At 44.0% G+C, this 24468-nt stretch overlaps 11 protein-coding genes across 11 annotated transcripts; 10 read left to right on the top strand and 1 right to left on the bottom strand.

The window, feature by feature from the left end:
- Window positions 1-539: 539 nt before the first annotated feature.
- Window positions 540-1704, top strand: FSST1_003032 (NAD(P)-dependent alcohol dehydrogenase; the record flags this gene model as incomplete). Its single annotated transcript, XM_083229075.1, has 3 exons — window positions 540-710; window positions 757-1359; window positions 1411-1704. The coding sequence occupies 3 exons, from the start codon at window positions 540-542 to the stop codon at window positions 1702-1704; spliced, it is 1068 nt and encodes a 355-aa protein (XP_083086462.1).
- Window positions 1705-1773: 69 nt separating this feature from the next.
- FSST1_003033 (kinase-like domain-containing protein) lies at window positions 1774-2421 on the bottom strand (the record flags this gene model as incomplete). Its single annotated transcript, XM_083229076.1, has 1 exon — window positions 1774-2421. The coding sequence occupies one exon, from the start codon at window positions 2419-2421 to the stop codon at window positions 1774-1776; it is 648 nt and encodes a 215-aa protein (XP_083086463.1).
- Window positions 2422-2460: 39 nt separating this feature from the next.
- On the top strand, window positions 2461-4154 carry FSST1_003034 (ankyrin repeat domain-containing protein; the record flags this gene model as incomplete). The annotated part of the gene is made up of 2 exons (XM_083229077.1): window positions 2461-2465; window positions 2516-4154. 2 exons carry the CDS (start codon window positions 2461-2463, stop codon window positions 4152-4154), a joined length of 1644 nt encoding a protein of 547 aa, XP_083086464.1.
- Window positions 4155-4940: 786 nt separating this feature from the next.
- FSST1_003035 (histidine phosphatase superfamily) lies at window positions 4941-6537 on the top strand (the record flags this gene model as incomplete). Its single annotated transcript, XM_083229078.1, has 2 exons — window positions 4941-5315; window positions 5371-6537. 2 exons carry the CDS (start codon window positions 4941-4943, stop codon window positions 6535-6537), a joined length of 1542 nt encoding a protein of 513 aa, XP_083086465.1.
- A 580-nt stretch (window positions 6538-7117) lies between these two features.
- FSST1_003036 (uncharacterized protein) lies at window positions 7118-7994 on the top strand (the record flags this gene model as incomplete). Its single annotated transcript, XM_083229079.1, has 2 exons — window positions 7118-7588; window positions 7647-7994. The coding sequence occupies 2 exons, from the start codon at window positions 7118-7120 to the stop codon at window positions 7992-7994; spliced, it is 819 nt and encodes a 272-aa protein (XP_083086466.1).
- A 2354-nt stretch (window positions 7995-10348) lies between these two features.
- Window positions 10349-13324, top strand: FSST1_003037 (uncharacterized protein; the record flags this gene model as incomplete). The annotated part of the gene is made up of 1 exon (XM_083229080.1): window positions 10349-13324. One exon carries the CDS (start codon window positions 10349-10351, stop codon window positions 13322-13324), a length of 2976 nt encoding a protein of 991 aa, XP_083086467.1.
- Window positions 13325-14391: 1067 nt separating this feature from the next.
- On the top strand, window positions 14392-16398 carry FSST1_003038 (uncharacterized protein; the record flags this gene model as incomplete). The annotated part of the gene is made up of 2 exons (XM_083229081.1): window positions 14392-15576; window positions 15670-16398. The coding sequence occupies 2 exons, from the start codon at window positions 14392-14394 to the stop codon at window positions 16396-16398; spliced, it is 1914 nt and encodes a 637-aa protein (XP_083086468.1).
- A 593-nt stretch (window positions 16399-16991) lies between these two features.
- Window positions 16992-18443, top strand: FSST1_003039 (uncharacterized protein; the record flags this gene model as incomplete). The annotated part of the gene is made up of 1 exon (XM_083229083.1): window positions 16992-18443. The coding sequence occupies one exon, from the start codon at window positions 16992-16994 to the stop codon at window positions 18441-18443; it is 1452 nt and encodes a 483-aa protein (XP_083086469.1).
- A 502-nt stretch (window positions 18444-18945) lies between these two features.
- FSST1_003040 (uncharacterized protein) lies at window positions 18946-20370 on the top strand (the record flags this gene model as incomplete). Its single annotated transcript, XM_083229084.1, has 2 exons — window positions 18946-19403; window positions 19458-20370. 2 exons carry the CDS (start codon window positions 18946-18948, stop codon window positions 20368-20370), a joined length of 1371 nt encoding a protein of 456 aa, XP_083086470.1.
- Window positions 20371-21588: 1218 nt separating this feature from the next.
- On the top strand, window positions 21589-22242 carry FSST1_003041 (uncharacterized protein; the record flags this gene model as incomplete). Its single annotated transcript, XM_083229085.1, has 1 exon — window positions 21589-22242. The coding sequence occupies one exon, from the start codon at window positions 21589-21591 to the stop codon at window positions 22240-22242; it is 654 nt and encodes a 217-aa protein (XP_083086471.1).
- Window positions 22243-22344: 102 nt separating this feature from the next.
- Window positions 22345-22938, top strand: FSST1_003042 (uncharacterized protein; the record flags this gene model as incomplete). The annotated part of the gene is made up of 1 exon (XM_083229086.1): window positions 22345-22938. The coding sequence occupies one exon, from the start codon at window positions 22345-22347 to the stop codon at window positions 22936-22938; it is 594 nt and encodes a 197-aa protein (XP_083086472.1).
- Window positions 22939-24468: the final 1530 nt, after the last annotated feature.

Genomic DNA, 24468 nt, shown 5'->3' on the forward strand with positions numbered 1-24468 from the left:
TACCGAATTTCGCAAAAATATACGGTAGTCTAGTTCAAACGGCTGGCCAGCACAGCCAAAAATCCACTGCAGCTCTTACTCTTGTCATGCTCCCGGCTTTTTTCTTATCAACATGGGTTCCTAGTTTCACAATACGAAAGAAGAAAATAGGGATATAAGCTGAGATGATCGAGAACAGCCAAGTTAGAAGGTCGGAAGTGGTCTGTGAGCCCGTTGCTTCGAGTTTATTACTCTACCTTCTATCTACGCCTTAACTCTGTAGATCCGACTCCTTGAAATTCATTATTCGGCAGCAAAAAGAACGTTCACTAACATTTAATAATAATCTTGGAAATCAAGCTTACAGGTATCGGACTTGAGGAATAAAGAATGCTTAATTCCGAATTCTTCGGTCTCTAACGGAAATTGTAGCCGCTACCCCACGTCATTGATATGCATGAGGTCTTGGCAAGTAAATAAAAGACATGTAAGAAGGTCGTAGAACAACAAGAAAATTTCATAGAAATTAGACAAGTCGACATAAAGCATTACACGAAAAAATGGCTACACAACAGAAGTTTGAGGGTTGGGTCGCTGAAAAGTCCACAAAAGAGCAGGACTTGGTCTGGAAGGAATACGAAATGAAGCCTTTTGAAGACACGGATATTGAGATTCGTATTACTCATTGTGGTGTTTGCGGAACTGATGACCATACTGCTAAGAATGGCTGGGTAAGTCCGAATAGAAGTTTACTCATTCAAGAGACTAACGGAACAGGGCACTACCTCCTATCCCATCGTCGTTGGGCATGAAATCGTGGGTGTAGCAACCCGCGTCGGTTCCAAAGCCGAGGGAGATATCAAAGAGGGCGACATAGTCGGTGTAGGCGCTCAAAGCGATGCCTGTTTCCAACGCGACGGCCCATGCGAAGAATGCTCTAATGGCCTGTATAACTACTGCTCCAAGATAATTCTCACATACGGCGGTGCACACAGATGCGGAACAGTATCTACAGGCGGTTATGCACGTTATCATCGCTGTCCATCCAGATTCGTGGTCAAGATCCCTGAGGGTGTGGCTCCTCAACATGCGGCTCCGATGCTGTGTGCTGGTGCAACTATGTACGCACCCTTGAAGTATTTCGGAGCAAAAGGCCGAAAGGTTGCTATTATTGGGATCGGTGGACTGGGCCATTTCGGTATCATGTTTGCCAATGCTCTCGATGCTGCTGAAGTTGTGGCAATTTCCAGAGGTTCGAATAAGAAGGGCGATGCCCTCGCTCTTGGGGCGGATGAGCACATTGCTACGAGTGAAGAAGGTTGGGCTGATAAAAACAAGAAGAGGTTTGACTTGATCATTAATACAGCCGATGGAGTTAACGTAAGTTTTACCTTCTCAATCACTACTTTGTTAGTTACTGATATGTATCAGATGCCATGGGACGAATACCTCGGTCTTCTGAGAGTAGATGGTACAATGGTTCAAGTCGGCGCGCCTGAGAAGCCAATCCCAATCAACATCTTCTCCCTGCTACCAATCCGCGGTAGGATCACATCTACACAGACAGCGACTCCAGACGAGATGCGGGATATGCTCCAATTAGCAGCTGATAAGAATATCAAGCCATGGGTTGAGGAACGCCCGATGAGAGAGGCCAATGAGGCGTTGAAGGATCTTCAGGCTGGGAAGCCAAAGTTCCGATATGTTCTTGTCAACGAGGACTGAGATCTATGTGTCTGCAAGCTAAGAAGTAAAGAATGTGTGTGATAATGTCTTAATCTGCCTAGTATGTTATCAGGAGATACTGAGGATAAACCCCACAAGAATGTACTCTAGATCATAGCGACTTACGAAAAGAGATGGAACATGGCTACCCAGAGTCTCCCAGTCAAGTCTATCCATCCCACGTAATGCAAACACGTATTCCCAATACTCAGGGTACCACCCTGCAAACTCCCAGTCTAGAAGGGCCACGATGTGGCCGTCACGCACCAGGATATTACGAGCGGCGATGTCGCCGTGCGTAAAGACAATCGGATAATCGGCGCCAAGTTGCGTCGTGATCTGGTGCCAATACATGGACTGTGATTGCAATCGCTTGGGAGGCTTTACAAGCCAGTCGTGGAATTCGGCAAGGGTGCCGAACGGACCTCCCGAGCGTGTCACGATACTTGGAACCACAACACCCTGCCCGTCGAGACGGCCGAGGTGGATGCCACCTAGAGCACGCATCTGTGCTATATAGCCGCTGAGCTCGCCCAAGATGTTCGACTGCTGATCCGGTGTGAGCACCGGCCACGCCTGCTGCAGTGTTTGGCCCTCGACATATTCCATAGTGATGCGATCCCAATCGCTGCTGATGACCTCGGGTACCGGTATCGTTGTGTGCTCTTTGACAAAGCGCAGCACTTGCGCCTCATTGGGGTGATCATTCGCGCCCATGCCATCAGAGAACGTTGTGTATTTTGTCACCGTATTTCCATGACGTACAAGGTAGCGATTATTGCAGTGATAGAGAATGTCGCCTTCCGGGTAGGGAGCAGGCTGGCGCTGAGGGGGACAACAAGGCCACCGAAGATGCAAACGTTAATTTCGGTACAAGTGCAATGGTCCCAAATCTACATTCCGTGTCTACATTGGCTATTGACCTGCTGGCAAGAGATATCGCAGGGTGTCTATCTTCAGCTCTTGGAAAGGCCTGTCGAGAAGGACGTCACGCCCTGGTAGACTTACTACTCACTGTTAACGACTACGATCTGAATCGCCAGCCGTATAATACTTTGGTAGCAAGTCCAAGTTCAGACGATGATACATGGTCAGAAAAAGGAACGACAGGTGACGTAGAACAAGACAGAGATGACGGATGGAGCTTAAGCGTGGGCAAAAGTGTTTCGTCTATCTCATCAGGCTCCTCGGGCCAAGGCGCGGCGCGAACGCCAGACCAAGATCCTGAAGACGGGTGCTTTCTGATAATTATAGCTGCTAAGCAGGGCGATGATGCGATGGTCAAGATCCTCCTCAATCATGGGGCAGACCCGAACCTGGTCAGTACTTCAAATTCAACAGCTCTTTGCATCGCGGCATGGAATGGACACTATAACACAGTATCTCGACTTTTGGAACATCCGGCTATTGACCCAGATCTCAAATGTACTGGGGTAGGAGCAGCTAACAGGTCAGACCCCTCTATACGCTGGACTCCGCTACTGGCTGCCGCGTACCGTGGCCATCTCAAATGCACAAGACTGCTACTTGACAAAGCACAGAGAAACTACAGGGATGAAATCGGCAGAAACGTCGCTTGCCTCGCTGCTCAAAATGGAAGCGGCGAAGTGATCAAAGAACTACTAAAATGGTCAGACATTGAGCTCGATCCCACAACAGGCACCAAGGGCGTTTCTGCTTTGACAATGGCACTCATTAGTGGAAATGATGAGGCTGCCTTGCTTCTAATACCCCATTCCGACACAACCTGTGTATACTCAACAGAGGATAGGCCACTGAACCTCGCCGCTGAAACTGGATGCATCGAAGCCATCCAACTACTCCTTGCTAGAATTACCCCGGTCAATACAAAAGGCAGCAAAGGTCGGACGGTTCTTCATAGCGCTATTGAGAATTTACAGGACGAAACGATAAAGCTTATCCTGAAGCATCCCGATATCGACATAAATATTCAGGACGACGATGGCAACACACCTCTTATAAATCTCGTAGATTGGCATCCTTGGTTCATAGATGAGGGCTTAGGGCTAATAGAATTGCTACTTTCAAGGCCCGAATTAGATATCAATGTGGAAAATCTCAAAGGCAACACAGCTCTTCTCCTAGCGGCGTCTAATGGAGAGTTCCATTTAACAGGGGATAACAGAATGTTCAACTCTCTGTTCAATTATCCTGGTGTACACAAAGAGCATAGAAACAAGTGTGGGGAAACAATCCTGTTTCATGCTGTTATGACAGGATCAGATAGGGTCCGAACTATCGCGACAGAAACGCAGTTGCTGCATCAGTTCAGTGAGGTCGACGACGAAGGAGAAACACTACTGTCTCGCGCTGCAAAGAATTCTTGGACGGAGCAGCTTGCATGGGAGTACATCGCGGATATGTCTCCTACAGAATTCATGCATCGAAAAAAACAGTCAAAGCAAGACTCCGCAACAACTTCGGGATGACACATGGGACCCCAGCAGCGAAGCATGGAAACCTAGAGATCTATTACACGATAAACTAGAGATGGAGTTCCGCAGAGCAAATTGTCAAGCGGGATCCAGAATACATTATGAGCGACAACTTTGGAGGGGACAATTATCCAATAGTTAATTGACAGTTTTCGGAGGAAGTAGCAGCAAACATATCAATAGAACCCCAGAAAACAGGGAGGGTGAATAGTCTGATCCATTTGACACATATTCACCCTCATTTGTTTATATATCATGACCATATGTCATTTAGTGCACCAGGTCGACGTCGAGGACTATACATACTACCTGGAGAACGGTACCTACGTGCCTTGAGACCAAACTTGGGATATATGATTTGATATTAGACAGCCCAAGGGGTCTAAGTTGGTGTATAGTGACTAAATGATTCCATCTGTTGGGCGAGTACTGTTATGTTTTCAGTGATCTTGTCGACTAATTGCCGGGAGTCAACGCCGAATACATTGTCCCTGTAATTTTCCTGTCTAGTGCGGCATATGCGACATAAATCATAGAATTAATTCCTCCAGAGTGTTTCGTCCAAAAAGGTTTCAATCCCATGGGCACGTTTCTTTGTCAATTCGCAAATGCAGTAAGCCAGGATGCGTACGGGTTCAAGGGCCCAGTCTCCAAACATGTCTCAACCAGTCACGTCTCCACGTGCTCCAATTAAACCGCGTAATTTCCAAGACCTTCCAACTTCAGACCTCAATCCTAGTCACTCACTATCTCTCTCCCTCCCATCAACTCTCTTATAAAATGTCGCTCTCCTGGTTCCGCTGTAGAGCGAGGCTGCTCGTTCTAGTAGCAGTCTTTCTTTTCGCGTCATTCTTCTGCCTCACACAATACGCAGACATGGGCTCATTACGCCAGGGTTCTCTCCTAGCCCTCCTCTCATCAACACCAGCGGTCATAGGATCTGACCCAAAACTAAAATGGTATCCTCCTAGTGAGAACAAGGTCAATTCTTTAAATGGTGCGATTAATGGGGAGGGTACTTATGGGTTTATCTTTGACTCGTCTGTTACACCTGATGAGAAGTATGGCACGTATAATTGGTGTAACATGCCTCATGCTAGGAAGAGAGAATATGAGAAGCCTTCCAAGGACTATGAGCTTCAATATGTCGAAGTGGTAAATATCTCATATCTCGTCTTCAACAAACCTCAGAAAGCTTACTTGAGTTCAGATCCAAAGACACCACAAGCGCACTCCTTACGCAAGCAACGCGTTTCCAGTAGAACCATACCAATGGAATTGCGGTAATCAGGGTCTGTACTACTTTGGTAGACAATTCACCGATGAACCCAAGCCCAATGCCCAAGGGTACTGGAAAGGCTTCATATCCGACATCAACCCTTTCATCCCCTCCGGATGGATCGGATCATGTCAATTTCCTCAAATTACAGCTGAAGGTCTGGACGATTCATGGGTACACGGTAAAGATCTATATGAAGTGTATCACGATCTTCTCAACTTCATTCCCAGCCGTGAGGAAGACTGGCGCAGCAAGGTCAAGTTCAGAGTCACCAACAACCAAATCACGAGCCAAGTCGCAGGGATGTTCATCAACGGCATGTATAAGACCACTGATTCGGTCCCGTTGCATATCCAACAAGCGGGCGTGGATAGTCTTGAGCCGCAGTACAAGTGCAGCGTTGGAAGCAAGTTGAGCAGTGCTATCAAGTCATCTTCCAACGCTGATTGGAAGAAGCATCTTGACAAGACTAGGGACCTGTACAAGGTTCTTGATGATATCTCTGGCGTTCCAGCGGACGACGAGGGCTTTCATGAGAGCTTCGATCATTACTACGATAATTTGTCTGCAAGACAATGTCATGCCAAACCATTCCCTTGCAAGCTCGTTGACGGCAAGAACTCTACTACCTGCGTCGATCAGAAGCTTGCCAACACGGTGTACAGACTCGGTCAATGGGAATACTCTCAAATTTACCGTGATGCGCCTGCTTCGTTGGCTGCGTCAGCCACATCTTGGGGCGTATGGGTCGCCGAGCTGGCCAGTCACTTCAGACAAATCATGTCTGGCAAGCAAGACACTCTTTATCTTCACAACTTTGCACACGATGGTTCAGTCAGCCGTCTTTTGAGTATTCTTCAGATCGATGTCATGGTTTGGCCAGGTATGGGAAGTGAGGTTGTATTTGAGCTCTACAAGAAGGACAGCCAATACTTTGTCAGAGTTTTGTTTAGTGGAAAGACGTTAAAGTCATCGCATCCGGATTTGGGAGTCATGGAAATGGTTCCTGTTGAGAAATTGTTGGAATATTTTGATGGATTGACTGGTAAGGATGCCACTCTTGTCAAGGGTAGATGTTCAGGTGAGATCCCACTGTAGATGGTGGACATTAGGTGTAAATACTACCCTGTATCTTGGTGACTGTTTTGGTTTGTTGTGGTACGATGCTTACTCGTGGGTCATTGGTTATGAATTGAGTTTTGTTTAATTACGTGCATAATAACCCATTAAAGCTGCATGAAACAAGTTCATATTTAATTTTTGAGTATTGTTTGTCCTGTTGGTGGTGAGTTTGCCAAGGCAATGTAACCGAAGAAAACAAAGAAAAAAAGAAGCGACTCTTTTCTCTTTTGGTTCTATTGACATTAATTTGAGCGTGACCCCTAAAGTGGGCTACAGGTGACCAATCAGGAGAGTCTAGTTCTGTTCTCCCCTAACAACCGTGATAAATTAAATAAACTACCGTATCGAAGGGTTTTGCCCATTGAATGAATTCATGATCCTTTCGTCGTCGCCCTCAACATCAATTGACTGCACTGCAATACCTCCGCCCTTACAGCGGGAGCATTCAATCCACTGCCCTTCTCAAGGGGGGCGCATTGTCTCACCAATTAAGCCCCAGGCCGCACCACCACACCACCAGCGGGCGCGTACATACGCACTGTAACCCGCCAAAACAATGCGTCATCATTCCAGAGGTTACTATTCTACCTCTTCTGGGAGTTCAGGCCCGAGATCAGATTACAGCGCCAGCCCGGGAGATACAGCATCAAGCTACAGTTCAACTTCCAGCTATTGCCCGCCATGCAAGCGGTACTTCCGATGTGAGACATCTCTAGATCAGCACATCCTTGCCAAGCATCACGACACGTATTGCTGGCGATGCGACAGACATTTTAATCATGTCGCTGCTCTTGAACAGCACGTCGCCAACTCCTACAAACATCACGTCTGTACTCATTGCGATCATCAACCCGATTATGAGACTGCAGACGATTTAAATCAGCACCTTGAAGAATCTCACAATGCTTGTCTCGAGTGCAACGAATTATTCTACGACGAAGAGGATTTGATTCAGCATGATGTAGAAGCCCACAATCGATGTCCCACGTGTCAGCGATTCTTTGATTCCCCATCTAATCTCATCAATGTAAGTTTATCTCCCTTGCATCTTTGTCTCACCATATCTAACCTGGGTCACCCTCTAGCATGAAAAAGTCCATTTGGAGAAAAACATGAAATGCCTGGCATGTCCAAGAATGTTTATCTCTAATTCAGCCATGATGCTTCATCTTGAGCATGGTACTTGCGAATCGGGCGCCAACCTCCGCGTTATCAAGAACGTCGTGGCAGATTGGTATGAAGAGTACGGACCAGCCGGACATCACCACGAAGACGATTTTCGATGTGAAAACTGCGGTTCTTATTTTAATCGCCTGAGTGCCTTGCTTCAGCATGCTGAAAGTGAGACTTGTGATGCTGCTGTGTGGGATTTTTATCGCATCTTTGTTCACATTGAGTATAACCAGGATGCGTTTCAACTTTTTGACTACTGAAGGGATTTTTATTGGGTTTCTTTTGTTGAATATATAATGAGTATTGAATTCTTTTAGTATTTAGCAAGGCGTAATTTTTTTTTTTAGGGATCTAGTATAGGTGTTTATAGAACATTGAATCAGGATAGAAATATGGATGTGATTGTAATCCAATTACTCTCTAATCCCTCTCAAGAAGGGCTGAACCGCTAAACACAACTGCTGAAACTTTCTACTGACCGGGCCCCCTTCACGGACGGGCGATCCCCAGGTACCGAGATTACTGAAACGTCAGCAATGATAAACTTTGCGTTTTTCACAGAATATAAGTAGATAAACTTTATTAAAATTATTAATAGTATAATTATATAAGGATTAAGATAATTATATAATATAATAAGAGGTCTAGTCATATAACTTAGTTTAATTAACTATAATATTAGATAAATTTATTTTACTTTAATATTTTAATTTTATATTAAACTCTTAACTATATATATAAATTTCTTCCTTTATAAACTCTAATTTAAATAAAGTTTTTTATAATTTAAGTTATTATAGCTAAATATATAGGAAAGCTATTATTTAAAATACTTATATTTATTTTTAATAGTTTAAATAAATATCCCTAGTTTTATTAATTATAGCTTATATTAATTTATTATATTATAGAATATAATCTCTCTTATTATAAGGGTATTCTTTCTCTTAATTTTATAATATTTATATCTTTAAGACTTTTAATTATTTTATAAAGAAATAAGATAGCCTAAATAGTAAATATTTAATAATTTAATAATATTATAAGGCTATAAGGCTATACTTTTAAATAAGCTTTTAATAAAACTCTATATTAAAATAAAGCTATATAAAATAATAAGATAATAATAAATACTTTCTTTTTCTTTATATAATAAAACTATTAGTAAAAAAAGATAAAAATAATAATAAAAAAGTAAATTATTTTATTTTTAATTATCTATTTAATATATTAAATTAACCTAGATTATAATTATAATATTAATATTATATTATTATATTATTTAACCTTATAATTATAGCCTTATAGCTAAATAATATATAAAGTAATTTTATTATATATATAGTAAGATTATTAAGGTATTATATATTAGCTTAGCCTTATTTTAAGATTTATATTATCTTATAATAATAAAGTTAAAATATATCTCTATAGGCTAAAGATCTTTAATTAAAGATAATATAGCGCTAATTATATTTAGCTATAAAGTCTTATAATTCCCTAGTATTTTTATTCTTTAGAGGAATTTATAGTAAATTTAATAAAAAAGGCAATAGCTTTATATACTATATTATAAGATTAAGAAAAAAGATACCCTTATAATAAAAGAAACTATATTCTATAATATAATAGGTTAATATAAGCTATAGTTAATAGAACTAGGGGTATTTATTTAAACTATTAAAGATAAATATAAGTATTTTAAGTAATAAGAAACTCTATTTAAGTTAAAGTTAAAGAAAGAAATTTATATATATAGTTAAGAGTTTAATATAAAGTTAAAATATTAAAGTAAAACTTAATACTATAGTTAATTAAACTAAATTATATAACTAGACCTCTTACTATATTATATAATTATTTTAATCCTTATATAATTATACTATTAATAATTTTAATAAAGGGTAATTTTATAATATAATATATAAAGCTATTACTTTTTCTATTAAATTTACTATAAATCCCTTTAAAAAATAAAAATATTAAAAAGTTATAAGACCTTATAGCTAAATATAATTAATATTATATTATTTTTAATTAAAAGTCTTTAGCTTATAAAGATATATTTTAGCTTTATTATTATAAGATTATATAGATTTTAAAATAAGGCTAGGCTAATATATAATACTTTAATAATTTTATTATATATATAGTAAAATTGCTTTATATATTACCTAGCTATAAGGCTATAGTTATAAGGTTAAATAATATAATAATATAATATTAATATTATAATTATAATTTAAATTAATTTAATATATTAAATATTAAAAGTAAAATAATTTACTTTTTTATTATTATTTTTACTTTTCTTTATTAATAGTTTTATTATATAAAGAAAAAGAAAATATTTATTATTATTTTATTATTTTATATAGCTTTATTTTAATATAAAGTTTTATTAAAAGCTTATTTAAAAGTATAGCCTTATAGCCTTATAATATTATTAAATTATTAGATATTTACTATTTAGGCTATCTTATTTCTTTATAAAATAATTAAAAGTCTTAAAGATATAAATAGGTAAATAAAACTGCTTATAGCCCCGAATTTAATTTCCTTCTTACAATATCTTCTTAACACAATTAAAACATCTACACCACATCTCAACACAATGACAGAAATCGACAACCCTCAATTCCGTGGGCGCAGCGTCATTAAGTGCGTCTCTTGTAACCAATGGGACTATCCGAGGGGCCCAACCGAAGATTGGACTATAGACTACGTCCACGAGGGCCACGTACATCACAACAGTCTAGCCATCCTGAAGAAATCATTTGCCAGGTTCGATGAGGACCGTCGTTATTGTCGTGCCTGTTTTATGGCCTTGGTCAGAATCGCATCAACACTGGACGAATGGCACAAAGCACACAAAAACAAGCGCACACCAGTGCAGACCAATCCATATGACGCCCGCCCCTTAACCTACAGGCAAATGTCATTCGGGTGGGATATCGGTTTTTACGCTGAGAATTTTGACCATTGTTATGAGTGTTTGATGGAATTCGACAAACTCTTTGGACTTCAAATATGCAAGAAGAGACGAGAAATGACACAGCTGGAGAATTCCGTTCTCCACTACACCAACCGTGGAAATGAAACACCACTTGTGTTTGAAGCTTTTTTCAAAAAGAACCCTGAAACTCTAGAGTTTATCAGATGTCATGCAGAGGCCAACAAAAAGGTTTGCATTGGATGCAACTGGTTGTTCAAAGACAGAGATGAAGTTAAAAGCCATAGGATCGATTGGCATCTGGGGGTACCAGTCGTACTTGGCACCCCTACTAATCAACAAAACGGATCGACCGCCAAGTCTCAAGCTCTCGCCAAACAGGAACGCAAAGGACCACCCTTTACTTGCACCGCCTGTAGCCACATAACCTTTCGCACCCAAAAGGAATACGACCATCACTCAAAAATCAAGCATTCAAGACAATTTGTAATACGTCAAGATCCTCCCAAGCACATCATTCCTTGTCTCATGTGTCCTAAAACCTTCATGACCCAAGAGGGTCTTGATACTCACCAAAAGGAACATGACCATTACACAAACATCAAGCATCCAAAAGGATCAATGCGTGAAGATCCTCCCCAGGCCAGAATTCCTTGTCCCGCCTGTTCTACAACCTTCATGACCCAAGAGGGACTTGACGCTCACCAAAAGGTTGCTCATCCATCAAAACCCTCCTGGTATTGCAGCGTCTGTGAAAAGACATTCTCAACCGCCGACGAAATGATAGATCACAACTGGGATTTGCACCATGGATGTGTGCGCTACAACATACGTCGTGCCAGGGCCACCTTTACTTGTATCACCTGCAACAGGACCTACGATGACCAAAAGGAACTCGACAAGCATGTCGTAAATCAGCACACGAAGCTACCAGTCAAATACAATATCCCTAGAAAGGGCGCCTGGTATTGCAGCGCCTGTGACGAGATGTTCTACAGTCAATGTGCAGTCAACGATCACAACAGGGATGAACACTGGGGGCGTGGGATCTTTTGTTTGCCTCACGCCTACGCTACCTCGACCTGTGTCGCCTGTAACAGAAGGTTCAAGAACTACCGCGAACTCTGCAGTCATCTCGCCAAAACACAGCATACGCTACCAGCACTATCCAAACTCGATGCTCACTTCAGACCGTCCCTCAAGGCCCAACGAGTCAAACATGACCACAGCGCTAAGCGTAATGCACCATCAGTCAAGGCCACACTTTATTGTCACGAATGCGATCTAAACTTTGACAACCTACAAGCATTTGAGAAACATACTACTGATAAGGCTGTTGATGAACCAGCACCCAATTACACGACTCCCGACAAGGCTTATTTTTCTTGCGAACGCTGTGATAAATTCTTCATGAGAGAGCATACACTCGACATTCATAATGAGGTTGAGCATAATGAAACAATGGAAAAGCGTGGACCTGATTGTTCCTGCTGTGGTCAAACTTTCCACTACCTGCCTGCACTTGACAGTCATCGCAAGTATGAAAATTACGGCTTGTGTTATGATTGCAATATGGCATTCCGTTTCGACGACGATTACGATGAACATCAAAGATTGTATCACGCCCAGGAAGACACTCGCGAGGTCATCAAGCAAGAACACGAGCGACCAAACAACCTCAACGTCCATGTTTCCTCAGACCGTGATGAATCCGAGGATGCTGATAATGAGTCTGGCGATGATGAGTCTGACGACGATGAGTCCGTTGACTCCGATAGTGATGAAGAATCCGATGATTCGCATGGTGACGATGAATCCGACAATTCTTCTGATTCCCCGAATGTGGAAACGAAGCATGTCCACATCCCATTCGGCAGGCAGCGAGACTTCCAGTCGGCCGGATTTGAAGATTCTGATGAAGAGCTTGAATATGTCAGATGCGATGCCTGCGACAAGGATTTCTGGGGCCAGATCAGACTCGACAGGCACAATCGTGCTATACACGGTCCCTTACAGCCGGCAACACCTATCCCTCCCTTCTCCTGCATCAGCTGCCGCAGAAGCTATGCAGGCAAGGCTAGGCTCGCTGACCACCACAGAAGGATTCATGAGACTGAACGGCGTTCACGCCGATTTGACTCGGATGATGAAAACTATCAAGAATCAGAGTCAGAGGAGTCCTCAAGTGCGGATGATTCCTTTGATGAGTTCTATCTCACGGACGACACAACCTCGGAGGAAACCAATTGGCCCAGTCGTGGGCGAGTGGGATACCTCCGGTGTCCCGGCAGAGATCTAGGTTGCCTCGAAAAGTTCCGTTGGGGCTCTGAGCTGATCAAGCACATCGAATCCCAACGGTGCGCGGTTCTTGGAAACAAACTCTGGCTGGGAGATCTTTTCAACGGGGACATGAACGAGGGTCGGCACCTTTATGTCAGCAAAGGTTACCGTCAGGGTTACTTTCAGTGCTTTCATTGCCCAAACAATTTCCAAAAATTGAGTGGGTTGATCAAGCACGCCGAAAGCGAAATTTGTGATTTGAAAATTGGTGACAAACATCTCAAGCCTTTGGAAGATGCCTTGGAGAAGTACACTGAAAAGAATTGCAAGAGGGTCGGCAGGTTTCCCTGTTACTAATAGGATCTATACTTGGCTTTTGTGCGAGATGTAGTTACTGTTGGAAGATATCAAGGGATTAGTATTCAACCCGTTTTATATGTATTTATAGTTCCACGAAAGTGATTACAGTTAGCATCTTGTTACGTCGGAGTATACCGTATATTTCCACCAAATTGATCGAGCTCTATTTCAAACCTTAGCCAGGCTATCGGGTCTTGCCGTATTAATAACTTCTTTATACCGTCTAGATAGACTTGATGGCAAAATAGTAAAGGGCTGTTATTGATTTGTCCAAGTGTGTTGGCTATAAAGTCCTCTCACCTACAGCCCGCAGGGATCTTATATGTTAGCGCAAGACCTAAATTTGCCACTTAGCTTTTTCTTTAATAAATCATTCTATAATAAAGCTATTTAAAAGCAGAAAAATAGTAAGCCTATACTCTAGAGACTATATAATAGAACTTAATATATTTTTCTCTATTCTTCTAGCTTTTTTTACTCTATTATTCTAGTATTAAAAGTAAACTGGAACTCAGTATCGAGCTAATATATAAGATCCCTGCGGGCTGTATGTTTTAAATGTTGCTACCTTGCCACGGCTAGACTATTTATAGTATAGTTCTAAAGATCGCGTCACGTCCACGTCATCAGATTTATTAGTATATCCCCTATTTCGCCACTGTAAGGGGTACTGCTGCCTAATAAACAGGTGATCTATCATGTCCTTGAAATGTTGGAAATAGACTACCGGATGTTCGGCTGTGAAAATGCAAAGGTAGCGTGCGCATACGAAGGTTGTTGATTACCTAGGCTGAGCTGTCTACGGCGGGGCACAGAGCTAATGACGCTGTAAACAGCCCAATCATAACTATGGAAGCTACCTAGTGTGCGAACTCCCCCGTAACAGCCGATCAACTGATGTATAAACACCCCAGACCACTTCCACGGGCTTCCCTCCCTGCTCACGCCATGCCTGAGTCTTCCACATTCATAAGATTTGGTTTTTAATAAACCTATTCAAACTTCAATCTCCCCTTCCCAACATCTTCCTAATATCACCAAAAACGTTCACTCACCTAAAGACAATGGTTTTCTTCCCAACATCACCAATAGTAATCACTGACCTAGTCAACCGCAAACCCCCTGCGGCAGCTAAATTCTTCTGTGCGGTTTGCGACAATGGCTTCAAATTCCAGAATGGGTTCTCACAACATAACGAAGACAAGCACAAAGAACCACCACCCAGCTCTCAATCTATTGGCAAACAGAAGCGCACACGAGAGGAGTTTGAGGTTTCGACAGGCTGTTTGCCTGAAGTCCCTATCAAGCACAAACGCAAAAGGACTGGCACTCTTGAAACCCCTGTCAAGAAGGAATTTGAACCAGCTGAGGTGCTTGGAAACGACACCGTGACCACTTCTCCTTGGACCGGCTGCGCAAAGGTCTTCAGATCGGAAGGTTGTTTGGATTCTCATCTTCTGGCCAAACATCCCTCATTACTGGCTACAGTTGGACCTCCTGCCATGCTACCAGCTTCTATTGTGAACGTCTTGTCCTGTACGTTCTGTAAAAAAATCCTCAAAAGCAATCATCTAGCCAAACGTCACGGTCGTCGCCATGACAGACACATAAAGATCGTGGCCGCCTTTCGATGCATCGTCTGTAGCGATACCTTCCTTGACAAATGTCAAGTTGCAGTTCACAGCGTGGAGCAGAATAACGTATCACCGGCCATACTTGAACCTAAAACGCTTGAAGCTGCCACACTTGAGGCTCCTCTCAATGACAAGATGACTTGTGTTCCCTGCAAAAGGGTTTTCACTACCGAACAGGGACTTAAGCAACACAATAAGGACAAGCATCCCGCTTCGCATACCTCTTTGGAGACTATTCATCCCAATTTGCTGTTGCGTGGTAAAATACTTTCAGCTCTTCAAAAGTCAATATCTATGAATCAAACACCACTCGCCCCCAACAAGATCAAGCAAGAGCCAGTCGACGATAACACTATTGAGTCGTATTCCGAGCCCTCAAGTGGACAACAACATTGGACAAAGTCTGGCTCGGACGACGACTCAGAGGATGACTCAGAGGATGATCCAAAGGTCCATCCAGAGCTACAGGTCCATTTAGAGGTCCATCCATGGGACTACTCAGACGACTCAGAAGACGACTCAGAAGACGGCTCAGAGGACGATTTAGAAGACGTTCCAGAGGACGACTCAGAGGACGTTCCAGAGGACCATCCAAAGGTCCATCCAGAGCTACAGGTCCATTTAGAGGACCATCCATGGGACTACTCAGACGACTCAGAAGACGACTCAGAAGACGATTTAGAAGACGTTCCAGACGATGATCCATAGGACGATTTAGAAGACGTTCCAGAGGACGACTCAGAGGACGTTCCAGAAGACCATCCAAAGGTTCATCCAGAGCTACAGGTCCATTTAGAGGACCATCCATGGGACTACTCAGACGACTCAGAAGACGGCTCAGAGGACGATCCAGAGGTCAATCCAGACGATGATCCAGAGGACGATTCAGCGGGCGAATTGGAAGATGGCTCCGAATGTGAATCGGAAGATGACTCTGAATGTGAATCGGAAGATGGCTCTGAATGTGAATCGGAAGATGACTCCGAGGACGAGTCAGTGGATGAGTCAGAGGATGACATGGAGCAAGACGTAGAGGATGACGCCTCAGAGTCTGAGGAAGACGATGGAAGTCCAAAATGGCCCGAATACGGTCAAGTAGCCCGCATCCCATGCCTTTACAGACACGTCGGCTGTGGTAAAGTCTTCTCTGCAGCTTCGATGTTGATGCAGCATCATGAGCTTCACTCTTGCCCGGTCGATATCCTATGGTTCGATTCTGATATTTTCGACGACAGTGCATGGAGTCGAAAGGTCTATGATGATATCAATGACAACTACAAGTGCCCGTACTGTAAAAGCAAAGACGGTGGCAGATTCGATTTCCTGTTTCAGCTTCTTCATCATGCTGAGAGCAATGAGTGCAACTTGAGGGTTCGCACCGGTCCTATTAAGGAAATTCGTTCCAAGCTTCTGGAATTTGCGGATAATGTGCGGTGATCACTGACGTCTGTAGTCAGACTTGGGAATCCTTTTAGACGTACGAATATGTTGGCTTCAATGGCGTATTGGATAACTACAGGTATATCAAAGTCATTTCCGGCTAACGTGAGAGACATAGGTACAAATTAACCAATGATCATATAACAATATGTGATATCGGGTGAGCCTTGACCACAATAGACCTTGATGGCATCGAGACAGACCCTATAAGACAAGTTGTTGAAACTATCGTTGTTTAGTACCCTATATCCTTGCAGCTTCTTCATAGAGTTGGCTCGAATTGAATAATCCTTTGACTAGAGCTAACAGCTTATGAACAATACATATGAACATGAAGACGTTAATAATTTCAAACGCTCTGGACAGGCTGCCAAAGAATATGTAGTTATTTATCGTCGACTTGCTCGAATAATTCCTTCAGTCACTGGCCCACCCTCACATCACGGGCCACGTCATTACTGAAACCTCAGCAACGCGAAGTTACTTTCTTTAGGTACTCTCTAATGAAAACTAATTAAAAGCCCCTGGTTTCACATGTCCACTCCCAAGATTTTCAAACAGCTTCCAAAACAAACTCACCCATCTAGACAATGGCGGCAGTTGAGCCCCAAACTTCTGCCCCAAAAGATACTATTAAATGTGTTACTTGCAGAAGAGGATTTGCCAATAAGAAAAACCTTCAACGACACCGCCGAACAAAGCACCCAAAGCAACAACCAGCTACTTCAACTACCCAGGCTACGCTTGAACAGGCACTCTCACAACTCGTATCTCAGTCAGGTCCTTTTGGCGACATTCAAGTTGCTATTCGCGATGGCACATTTCACTTCTCGGCTAAGCTACGAAACTTGGAACAACCTGCCACGGATGCAATCAACCAGACAAATACGAATGCACTGAACAATAATCAGAGCAACCAGGCGAGCCACATCAAGCAGGAAAGCCAGCCGCAAGTCACTCTGGAAGCTCCTGTTCAGCAGATGGGTGAATCTTCATCAGTACATCAAGCTGTTGTCCAGAACCCTCTTTCTTGTACTCTTTGTAACAAGACTTTCAACTCTCAACGTGCACTCGACAACCACAGTGGTGCTAAGCACAATGCGATCAAGTGCCCCCATTGCAAGAGGTCTTTCCGCTCGCAAAAAGGACTTGACCATCATCAAAGGGATAAGCATCCACCTCCCCGGATTTCTCCTCCTCGGCAGATCAAGAAGGAACCTGGCCAGCCGAGTGAACCCATCGTTCATACTCAACCCCCCGTGTGCCAATACCCAACCGATTTCAATGAGTTCAAACCACCAATTGAACACATCACCACATCCGCTGCGAACCAGCACGCAGTTGCTCTTAATTACCGGCTCATGACCCCACCGCGTGCTTATTCCAATAATTACCGTATGGAATACGATGCGCCTGAACCACCGAGCGGACCCATCACCACATCCTTCGCAAACCAGCACCCAGTCGATCTTGATGATCGACCGATGAGTCCACAATTGGCTTATCCTAGTGGTGAAGAAGACGGCTATCGTCAACACTCTGGCGGCTCGGACTCGGACTTGATGGACGATGAACGCAAACCCGGCCCGTCAATTGATGATATAGAAAGAGATGAAGGCGAGGACGAAGAAGATGAAGAAGACGACATATGGCCTGAGTATGGCGAAAGATTGAGTGGCATGTCGTGTCTTGCTGATTATCTCGGCTGCTCCCAAATTTTCCACAAGGCCTCAGGAATGCTTTACCATATCGAAACCTGCCATCAGGACGACTTTCTATGGAAGACCCCAGACGAGCTCTTCAACAGCATCTCGCGCTACAAAGAAGGCCGCAAGCTCTACAATCATGGGACAAACCTCTATTACTGCCCGAATTGCAGGGGCACCCAGCGAGGCATATTCAGGTCACTAAGCTTTCTGGTTAAACATGCTGAAAGCAATATATGTGATTTGAAGGTCCGCAGCGGTCCTATTGGTGAATTGCGGGACGCAGTTGATAGATATGCTGAGAGGAAGTCCGTGTTTTATTGGGAAGAACATTAGGTTATTGCAGGAGGTGGGCAGTCTCTTAGTTAGTTTTATATCTATATTTCTTGTTAAGTTTAATATTTGAGAACTAGCTGTTATTAGGTATATATCGAATAATCAGAAGAAGCAACAATTTCGCAACTGTGATGGTTATTCCATACAGCCTGTAACTGGTTTCCTACGAGCTTGTTACCTTAAGGTGTAGGACCGCCTTGTTGTATTTTCACAGTGGCTATGCATTGAGTCAAGATTCTGTGATCAGACCATTGATTCTGCCATGGTCCAAAATGCTGCCCCATGTCAACTCGACTGGGAGCCTGATACATGGTTGTTCATAAGCATGTGATAATCGCCAACGCATGTTGCATGACTGTCATGCAACCTTGCTCCACCGCCTCGAGGCTGGACCAGGGGTACTGCAACTATCTTATCGTTCGCACAATAAATTCGTGGGCAATTTTCCAACTTCACCGCATTCAATCCTCCATCGAACACAAAATTTTGATACTGCAGTAACATGGCAGAAATCATTAGCCTTGTCGCCAGTATTGGCACCATCACTGCTGCTGGCTTCAAAGCTGCCAAGGCCATTTCAACACTCACTAGTGAGCTAGGCGCTGCAGGGGCCGAGATATCTGGAATCGCCACAGACCTCAAAGCTGTATCTCTTATACTCAATGAGCTCAAGAAGCGTCTCAGCAAAGCAGATAACTTAAGCGTCGAGGTTATAGATGTTGCGTATGAGATCACGGCCCTTTGCAAGACCGATATTGAAGGCGTCGAAAGGTTTCTCGTCCCTCTGACATCCCCGTTCGGACAAACCTTGAAGTTGAAAGACAAAGTCAAGTGGCTGTTTGAGAAAGCCAAAGTATCTTCTCGAAGAGCATCACTGGATTCGTTGAAACTCACACTGGGACTTTTCCTCCATACACTGGACTTTATTGAGAATGGAGACGATGGAAGTCAAGACGTCGCGTCAGTTCCTTCCCATCCCATGATGTTATGCGCAGGATTCTAACACTAGTATAGTCAGCATATCAAAGAAGAGGTGTGCAACTTGATTGTCGAAACTCAGTATACAAAGACGGCCCTACTGGATGCAGAACGACTCGACACTACTTTCAGGTCCGAATACGAAAACTCCCTGACGCCTTCTTCACAGATAGGAAATGGGGAATACAAATCAGAAGAATCTGCCTTGGTATCGCGATCATCAATGTACGATCAGGATCAAATGCAACTTACTCGCCGTCAGTCCCAAACAGACTCCGCCATCTCTTTGGATACAATGTCTGACGACGACTTCATCGAAATTTCTGAGCACCTACGGTTGCAAAAGGTAGTCAGGGAACTGGCTGTGAAGATCGTCAATCCTACACAAAGACAAGGAACTCAAGCTGCCTCGTCCGATGATACAACCCGCAACTGGCAAGATGGCGATGCGAATCGCGGCACATATACTTTCCTACCTTCAAGAGACCGATTGGAAGAGGAGTTGGAAAACAAAAAGCAACATCTCAACCAATCTTTGGAACGTATTTCGCTATTAGAAAGGCAGGTTGCAAGATATGAACTCGAAGCCCGTGCCAACGAGGAAAGAGAAAGACGGCAACAGGAGGAACAAAGACGAAATGAGGAGGAACGCCGTATCAGAACAGAGACGGAAGAGGCTTTTCACAGGAGAATGGAGGAAATGCGTTTGTCACAGGAAGAAGCCAAACGTGAGATTGAAAAGGCGAGACGTGATGCTGAGGAAGCGGTGATGGAGAGGATAAAAGCAGAGCAAATAGCAGAACAGGAAAGGCAAAAGGCTTACGAGGATGCTATAGCTGCTGCGAAGGAAACGGCGAGGAGGGAATTCGAGGCTGAGATGATGGAGAGAGAGCAGGCACAGAAGCGAGGGCTGAGGAAGTATTTCCCGATCTTCAGGGACTCAAAGTAACTGTCATTATCATTTGTATATACCCATTCATCTAGCCACTAGTTCCGTGCAATTCAATATGTTTAAGAGTCCTCTACTTGCACTCCGTTTATGTCACAGTATAATAGCAGGTGGGAGGATAACATGAACTGCATGTATCTACCATCAGTATGCTTTGGTGGATGCCAAGGATTAGTCAATAAATTTGTCGTTTACGGTATCATTGCAGGCCCCACGATTCCTCTGATGATTAGGCTGATATCATACTCAACCTCAACAAGGCAAGGCAATAACATACGTTTCGCCATGGCACGTAAGATTGTCCCGTCTTACCCATTTTGAATATACATACAATTTCCCTCTCATACATAAAACTTGTCAGCAAACTTCAGACTTACTTCCACTGCCAATGTCAACCCTCCTGCCATCCGGTCTATGCCCAACATGCAGTCAGATTATACAAACTCGCCCAGAGATAGAGAATTAACCACATTCAAGACATTTAATGAAGTATTAGATGCCGCAGACTTGGGTTGTTACATATGCTGGACAATCAGCCATACCAAAAGATGGACCGAGTCAACCTCCGAGACCTTTATACATGGCCTCAAGTATGCTGTCATCTGCAGACCCGACAGACGGGTCCCGTTTCAACGAAACTTTAACAATTGGTTTGCCAACTCTAGACCAGAAATACAACCCCCAAGAGACCCTCTAGAAATGCCGTCGGAGACATGGAATAGAGTCTATGCGGACGGAGCGATTGAGTTCCAGGCTCTCGATATTCGAGGAGTATGTCCTGAGATTCCTGGAGGGACTCACCAATGGAAATTCAAGAGGGTAGAGATGGGAGGTTTGTTACTTATGGATTCGTCACGACCTGTATTTAACTTCTTTTTAGATCGGCACTCGCCAAATGTCCCTCTCGTTCAACACCTTGCCCCCGAAGACCATGGACCCATCTTCTCACTTCAGCGCGAGAGATGTAAAGGCGTTGGTCAAGAAGCCCTCAAATGGGTACAATCTTGCGATTTAAACCATCCTAATTGCAGGCCACATGATTCTTTCTATCGTCCCAAGCGATTGTTAGAGATCGTGGAAAGCCAGACCGTGAAGCTCATACATACCTCCAACAGAGTAACGGGTAACTACGCCGCTCTGTCTCATTGCTGGGGCAAAACTCAAACCATCAAACTGCGGTCAGATACCAGAGATCAGCTTGAATACGGAATCGAAATAATGTCTCTTCCCAAAAGCTACCAAGAAGCGGTTCTGGTGTGTCTGAAGCTTGGCATCGGTTTTATATGGATCGACTCGCTTTGCATATTCCAAGATTCTCAAGACGACTGGGAACGAGAAGCCATGACAACGCAAGACGTATATGGGAATTCATATCTCAACATCTGTACTGCAGCAGCCGCCAATAGCACGGAGGAAAGCTTCCTTGGCAGAAGCAAAGGCATCTTGAAAATACTTATGGTCAGTACAACATGGGAAAAGAGTTCGAGAGATAGCTTATTTCTGTATTATGATGGTGCGCTCAATGACGATATTGCGGAAAGTCCGTTGAGACACCGAGCTTGGGTTTATCAAGAGTGGTATCTTTCTCCTCGGTCCCTCATTCTTTCACAAAACCAGCTTTGGTGGCATTGTCGTGAGTTTCTGGCCAACGAGGAAAACCGATACGGGAATCTGGAATTTCAACGATTCGACTGGCTCAAGGTCAACAACAACGTCGATATTCCGCAATCCACAGAATATGAAGGAGGCATGATGAGATCCTTTAGGTTCTGGTTCGAGCATGTCGAAGCTTACATGAACATGAATCTCTCCAAAGAGGCCGATAGGATGATTGCGTTTTCTGGAATTGTGTCTTCATTTGGCCAGTCTTAAAATCTCACCGGCACATACCTAGCAGGGCTTTGGCGTGCACATCTCCCACTTGGGCTGTGCTGGTATGTGGAAAACTCTAAGACCTCGCGGTCGTCGCGGCACATGGTGCCCTCTTGGACATGGGCTTCCCTCTTTGGCCCATATCGACTCGGGCATCTGGGTCGCCTGCAATCGTTGAGATTGGGCAAGCTTAGCCTCTTGGCCACTTTGGAGTCTGCATCAATTATATCAACTGATAACTCTAGAAAACTTGCTTTGACCACAGACAGTGCTATTACAGTTCGTGGAAATCTCACAGGGCCGCTGAGCTCTGAGACGCATGATGGTGCCATCCATCTCGTTAATGTGCGCAACGGAGAGAGATTTAAAGATCCACGCTTCGACGAGAATGACCAAGGCGGACCTTTGATCACAAGTATGGACAGTCGTCCATCTGGGGAGGGTAAAAGTGTACTTGGACGCAGGCAGGTGGAGCGTCTCAATGAGTGCACGGGATCTTTGTACATCCTCCCAATCGCGCAGATGCCGATTCCCATCTGCCACGCATACAGTCTCATCCTTTATCAACCTCTGGGCGAGACATTGATCTTCTATCGTGTGGGGTATCTCACATCAATCAATGCATCCGACACTCAACGTTTTTATCACCGTGACACAGTCACCTCGGTTGTTGGGACACTCATTACTATTCTGTAGAGTTGAACACTGCAATAAGATGCATCTCGACAAAGCGCCAGGCACCAGGCATCTCCAAACCCATGAGCCACCAAGCATTGAAGACTGCATGAGAGGTGCTGACAAGTCCAGTATGCGGAAACCCAGCCAATAGCCAAGAGACGAACAGTCTGGGGAAGTTCGAGATTGGAGGCCTTTAGCCGACAACCCAAAAAAGAATTGGGTACCCAAGTCGGGAGTTGAGACCCATGCCTCAGCCGTGTATTGGCTCGACAAAACACTCAACTGGCTCAATGTGTGCTGTAGAAACATAAAGGGAAATGTGATTGTCTGCTCAGTGTGATCAGGTTGCAATCACATCGCAGTCGAACTCACGTCCGTGTGTTCCGTCAACGCAACAAGTTCCGTGCGCCCCATGTCTACATAGTAGAAACAAGGCTCACAATGCGGGGGTCCGAATAAGAAAGGCACTTGGCTCTGCATATTAAAAGGCTTGTAAAGCACACCAGTCAACGTGAGCATGCTTTGAACGCACAGCCAAGCGGTAGACAATGGCAATGACAGGTGGACCTTTTGGACAACTCCGCCCATCCATCCTGGGTCATCCATTTAGATCCCTGCTGTTTGGGCTACTGACTTGAATGTCGTCAGCAGCTGAACAGCGAACGGACATTTCGTAGAGCCGTGTTCATGATTGAGTGACATTCGGGTTTGAGTCAAGACAGCCGATGTAAGGAGAAGTCACATACCAGGTGTATGAAGAAACCACATCTAAAACAATGTCTCATCTCAGGTCCAAGATAGCGCAAGCCGAAGAATCTTCAATGGAATTTTGGAGACCATCGTAATAACCGGAAGTAATTCCGTGGTCAAGTGCCGTTGGGTTACCGGACCGAGAACTGACGCTGGTCTTAAAAACACCACAATCGTGCCCAAAGGGAGGACGCAAAGCAAAGGTGCAGTGCGATGAACCGAGGTGGAAATGGACGTCAGATGTGTCCAGTAATGCCAATGACCGCCAGGGTATCATCAGAATCGAACCATGTTGACATGCGCCGTGACTGGGTGGTCAAAGTGGTGGAGGGTAATTTGAGTGGCCCGTCTTGGGCTGACACTGATTATCCGACAGTGAGAGATTTGAACAACGGCCCGAACGCCGCAAATAATTTGTAAGAGAGCGTCTATTTCTGCTTATGGCACAGTGCTCAGCCATTGTAGTCTGCTCCGGTTGTTTGGTGAGCTTGGAAGGACAACTTGATGACTGGTCTAGGTGTCGCAGGGATACGGTCCACCAGAGTGTACAACCTCACGGCATCCTCTTGTAAATGTACTGTACTGCAAGTGGTCACAACGTGCCATCGACTTTATGCAAGCTATTTAACGCTTGACTGTCATCTCGATGACGGTCGTGGTGGTTGGGTAGACTTGCAGACGTCAACTGCAACCCACGACCGGCACTGAGAGGAGTCTCCGAAACATGCTTGCTTTTTCATGTTGCAGATGCCAATGTCGGAGATGTGTTGCAGGTGAATTCGGTCGACGCGGAACATG

The sequence above is a fragment of the Fusarium sambucinum genome, chromosome I (genome assembly GCF_050947815.1).
Source record: "Fusarium sambucinum isolate potato_lamoka chromosome I, whole genome shotgun sequence".
NCBI classification, from domain to species: domain Eukaryota; kingdom Fungi; phylum Ascomycota; class Sordariomycetes; order Hypocreales; family Nectriaceae; genus Fusarium; species Fusarium sambucinum.